This window comes from Fukomys damarensis, unplaced genomic scaffold, assembly GCF_012274545.1.
Source record: "Fukomys damarensis isolate Sample0158 unplaced genomic scaffold, DMR_v1.0_HiC HiC_scaffold_26, whole genome shotgun sequence".
Lineage (NCBI taxonomy): Eukaryota > Metazoa > Chordata > Mammalia > Rodentia > Bathyergidae > Fukomys > Fukomys damarensis.
The window spans coordinates 25,798,936-25,804,450 of record NW_022900938.1 but is presented as its reverse complement, the minus strand read 5'-3'; the positions used below and the strand labels follow the sequence as shown (position 1 = coordinate 25,804,450).

General features: G+C 40.7%; 1 protein-coding gene across 1 annotated transcript in view; it reads right to left on the bottom strand.

The window, feature by feature from the left end:
* Window positions 1–5,515, bottom strand: part of Lrp2 (LDL receptor related protein 2) — a 162,265-nt gene that overhangs the window by 54,644 nt on the left and 102,106 nt on the right. Inside the window, exons 48-49 of the mRNA XM_019204954.1 lie at window positions 4,318–4,519; window positions 1,745–2,040 (exon numbers count right to left, since the gene is read on the bottom strand). Of these exons, the coding sequence (XP_019060499.1) occupies window positions 1,745–2,040; window positions 4,318–4,519 (498 nt within the window). The remainder of the gene's footprint in view (window positions 1–1,744; window positions 2,041–4,317; window positions 4,520–5,515) is intronic.

Genomic DNA, 5,515 nt, shown 5'->3' with positions numbered 1-5,515 from the left:
AAAAAAAAAAAAAAAAAAAGAGCCTGCCCAGGTAAAACAGGTTTCTAATGGGGAAAATGCAGATTCATGACGTCTTGCACTCGGTATGATACACCGTGTGTCCTCCGTGAGCACAGAGCACAGAACAGATGTGCACATTTGCCTCTCACAAGAAGCCTGCACTCAGTCCTGGCTGCACTGCAGCACTGACCATACCTCTGTACTGCTATAGTCCTGGGACACACGGCCAACCTCACTCCAGAAACATCTACACAGACAACGCGTGCTTACTAATTCTCTACTCAGCAAGGTACAGATTTAAAATTACTTCATGAGTTGCAAAACCCACAATCCACATATCTAGTTCTACTGCTAGCAATTTACCACGTAGCCCTAAGCAATTCATTTCACATCTCTAAGTTTTATTTGCAAAAAGAAAATGGTTTACAAGATCATTAGAATTCCCTTTGCTAAAACGTGATGCTTAAACTGGGCATGACAGCACACTACTCTAATCACAGCTACTCAGGAAGCTAAGGCAGGAAACTTTCAAGTTCCAGGCCAGCCTGGGCAACTTAAAGACACTCTCTCAAAAGGGGTAAGGGTCCCTGTGGATGTAGCTAAAAAAAAAAGTAGATATTTAATAGGCTTGGAAGAGACTTCCTCTTCAACTTAAAAATTTCAATTTACATTATGTTTAATGGGGATTTTTATCTCTATAGTTTAAGCAAAGCAAAATTAATTAAAACCTAATGGAAATCTACCTGAGTTACAATTAAATATAAGATAGTGCCTTATAACTTTGGTATAAATATGTTATAAATAATAAGTGGTTTTTTCTTAATTTATTCCGTGGTTTTTGAAACTGGTAGAAAACTATAGAAGGTTCTCTTGTATTAGAGCAAGGCCAGTTTTATATGGTTTTTATAATTTACACAGATATGCCTTGTCCTAATGTCCATAGCATCTTCAATGTTGCTTCACAAATCTTTTCTTACCTGTAAAAGCAGAAACCACTATATACTTCTGAGTCAATTAGGCAAATGCATTTAACAAGTACTGACAATGAGCCAGTGCAACAGAGAAAACAAAATAAAGGAAAAAAAGATGCTCCTTCTTCAGAGCATTTATACTTTTATCACAGAAACATCATCAGCACACATAAAACAATGGTTAGAAGGACGTGAACACCACCAACAGTCTGACTTAGCAATCTTATGGAGCTCAAGATGATACTGAGCACACAGGGCCCATTTCTTAAATCCTTGACTGGTCTACTTATGGGATCTCCCTTTGGATCACCTGAGCACAAAAAGGAAGGGAGGCTAAGGCGTTCCAGAAGAGGCACACTTCTGGTAAGAAATCACATCAAAGAGACAAAGAAACTCAACATGTCCTCTTCATTCATGGGCACCTTCTTCTGTAATGCTCTCAAATGATGGCCTAGATGTTTGATCACCTTTGTTCTAAATAATGGCTGCCTAACTGAAAAAGAAGCCCCAGGGGCCTTCAGTTCAGTGGTTCCACCACCTGCTTCACAAGCTCAAGGTCCCGAGTTCAATCCCTGGTACCAAAAATAAAGCCCCAAAATGTTTATATATCTACCTTATACACTATGAAATCTTTACCTTTTGATAGAGAAGCAATAGTAATTTTTTTTAATTTTCTATGTAGAAAACAGATGAGAAGTCCTCGCAAGGGTTAAAGGACTGAGAACCACAGAAAGTCTCCCCTTCTTTGTTTTCCTGCCTTCTGCTGCACTCACCACAGCCCTTCTCGTCACTGTTGTCTGAACAGTCATCCAGGTGGTTGCAGACCTTCACCATCTCGATGCAGTGCCCGCTGTCGCACTTAAACTGGTGAGGGGGGCACGTGGGTTGCAGGGCGTGGCACAGGTGCTCCAGCTCATCAGATTCATCTCCGCAGTCATTGTCGTGATCGCAGACAAAGGCTTGACTGATGCAGCGCCCGTTCTGACAGGTGAACTGATTCTCCTGGCACGCTGGGTATGAGCAGTCCCTCTCATCGCTGTAGTCACCACAGTCATTGCGCCGGTCACACCTGTGTTGTGAGACCAAGGGCCAAAAGCAGACAGGTTGAGACAGCTCTTAACTGTCACCTCTAGAGGCTTTGCTTCCTCCTCTACACGACTGACCATCTCTATAAAAGGTCATCAATGCCTTAGCCTCCTTCTCCTCAGATTCTCCACGTCCAACTCTAGGAGAATCCAATATCTGATGTTCTATACAACTTCCCCTAGTGATAGCAGCTATCATGAGGAAAGTGGATCTAGAGCTATTGTGCCCCCCCATTAGATTACTTAAATATAATTTTTATAATTTTGGTGGTCATCAAATCTAGTCATCACATAATGAGATAATTTAAAGGTACAGATAAAAACCCAGACAACTATACAATAGAGGTACCCATGCCCAACTGGAAACTTATAAGGTGAATGCCACATATTATAAGATTATTGGATGTGTCCTCTAAGAACACATATTTTCCCACTGAAGTAATGAATGTCTGCATTGGCAGACCCATTCCTTCTGTCTTTCATACACTTTCACTGTCACCTATCATAAGATGTAAGTTGGTAAAGTAATGAGAAAGAGATAAGAAAATAGTAGTTTATAAGCAATATTAGCAAAGGGAGATGGCATGTTGTAGTTCTAGAAGCTATTCTGGTAACATTCCCAGGCATTATGAACACAACAGTTTTCTGGAATTGTATAAGCAAAATTGGTCTTTCTTCTGTACATTATTCCAAGATTGCATGAAAGTCATGATTACTGAAGGAGTTCTGCTGACAGTGATAAACTCATTATGACTACACAGGAATGGAGGTTAAGGATGGACCAAACAAATGTTTGACAATCCAGAGAAAATTTACCATGGAAAGCCTAGGAGCAGAAGATACAGCATTATAAAATGTTGAGGCACCCAAGGTGGATGTGGTCAATTTTACAGCTGACCTATGACCCAGTCAGCTAACCAGAGTTGCCACCCATAAACCCAGGACATTGCTAATGTGATTTACACCACAATATGTATATGAGATTGTGAAGAAAGCTATGGCCATACTGGCTTAGCCATGTATGGTGTTCTGGGATCTCATTTCCAATTGAGTTGAGGCACAGTTCAAGAGGGAAAAAGAAAGCCAGACATGGTGGTATATGCCTGTATTCCCAGCACTTCAGAGGCAGAGGCAGGAGGATTGCCATGAGTTTGAGGCCAGCCTGGGCTACATTGTGAGTTCAAGGACAGCCTGCACTACACAGTGAAACCCTGTCTTAAAGGGGGAGGTGAGTAAGCTGGGCAAACCAATCGCTTGATGTTTAGGTACAATTGCACATTATTATTTTATTCCAGCAAGCTGCTCATATGTCAGTCTTAACCAAGTTCTTCAGAAGCATCAATAATGACTAAAGGGGGAAAAGTCAGTAGGAAAAATACCCCATCCCACTGTACCTAATGGAGAGCATGAATTCTGCCAAGTGAGAGATTGCACATTAACAGTAGACTCAGTGGAGGCTCCTGGCACTCCAGACACACAGAATTTGCATTTATTGAAAAGCTTATAGCTCCAATTGCCAGATAAATGGTTTGTTTGTTTGTTTTTCTGTTCAGCCCTTTGCAAAAGCAATTTAGAAGCTGGAGGCGAAAGAAAATAGAAAGAAGAAATGAATGGAATGGTAGGAAGAGCATTTAAAACCAGAATATTTCATGTGAAAATCCACATATCCAACTTCTCCAGCATCAGAAGTTGTGGCACTCCTGCACAACAAAACATCATTTTGTGTCCTCAGCTGGACACACAGCTCAGTTCACCCACCGGCCTCTCCTCACTATCTTCCTAGGCCAGAACCAAAGTGTCAAGCTCCATTTGTCCTCATGCTTGCCTTGTTGTTTTTCTTAGAGCAGAGAAGAAAATGGTCTGTTTCTTGTAATCATGCCTCTACTCCTGACGGAAACCACCAACTTCACACAAGAATTTTCTTGCATCAAGCTGGCTTCATTCACTTCCCTGACCCTGTGTAAGGCCATATGATGCCTTTCATGGGTACTAGGCAAATTTTGCTTTCTTGGGACCCATCATCCATAGAAATATTAAAAATTGTGTTAAATGAGCACATTAGTATAAAGGAAGATTTATTTGTACCACATATGAGAATGCTAAAAGTTCTTTTTTTTTTTTCCTTTTCATTTCAAAGGAATCTAAACAATTTTAAGGAAAATTCAAAGTGTCAGGGGCCTTAGGCTCTGCAGCCACTGTGCCCAGCCTTGCTACCACAGATATTTGAGATTTTGTGGGAAATGTTTTAATCCCCAATTCACCTGAATGACTGTAGGATACACAGTCCATTATTACAGATGAATTCGTCTGCAGAGCAAGATCTCCGGGTACAATTCTGATGCTCATCAAGGGCATCCGAGCAGTCCGCATCACCATCACAGACCCAAGAGCGGGGAATACACTGCCTCGCTGGAGGTCTGCTGTTTACACAGTGAAACTCGGAACTTGAGCAGGTTTGCTGGCCTGAAACCAAAGCACACAATAATCAGAAACCACAAGAGAACTCATTGTAAACAGTTAATTCTCTTGTTCAATGGTACATAATATCCTGAGGTGAAAAAAAATTCAAAAGAAAAGCAGTAGACAGACAAATCACATTGCCATCATACTAATAGACCATAATACCTCCAAAAGTTCCACTGCAATTGCTTAGGACCCTGAATTTTTAAAGAAAAGAAGTCAATATAATAATACATCTCACATAGCTTTCCATAAAATTAATATAAGATCATTATATTAGGATTATTTTTTTCCTTAGAGGTTCAGAATCCACTCCAATTTTGTTATTCAATTTGGTATCCAAATATCTTAAATATTGGCAACACTGTCTTGGTTTATAAAGACCGACAACGTTGGATGAATAGTTTTATGCTCATTCTATTGAAAAACTGAAACTCAGCATGGTTAACTAAATGGCTCAAAGTCAGAGAACTAAAAGAAAGGGCTAGAGCTCCAAACTCAAGTCCTTTTCTTTAAAGTTGGTGCTTTTTCAATTATATTATAGCTACCACCGCAGGTATGTCCGCACAACAAAAGAACAGGTATTTTACGATGGCTATTGCAAATGAATAGGTTATAAAAGAAGAAAGGACCAAGCATTTGCTACAATCCTTGTACATACAGTTGCCAGCCTCCCATGTCAGTAAACAGAGCACACACAGAGCTAGGGGCCACCAGCACACTGTGAGGTCCCCATCAAATGCAAACATCAGGACACCATTCTTTCTATGGCCCCACCACAGACTCTGCTAAGACATGGCAAGTAAGAACTTCATGATTTGTCGGGAATGGAAAATGATGTCCCATAAGACTATGAATAATGGCAACCCCCAAACCAGCTCTAGGGCGATAGATGAAACTGGAAGCATGGTCAGTCGTTACACTGGGAATCAAGAGTGGCCAGCTGAGCTTTCCTTTTCTACTCAAGCACAGCCGAAGGCAAAAAAAAAAAAAAAAAAA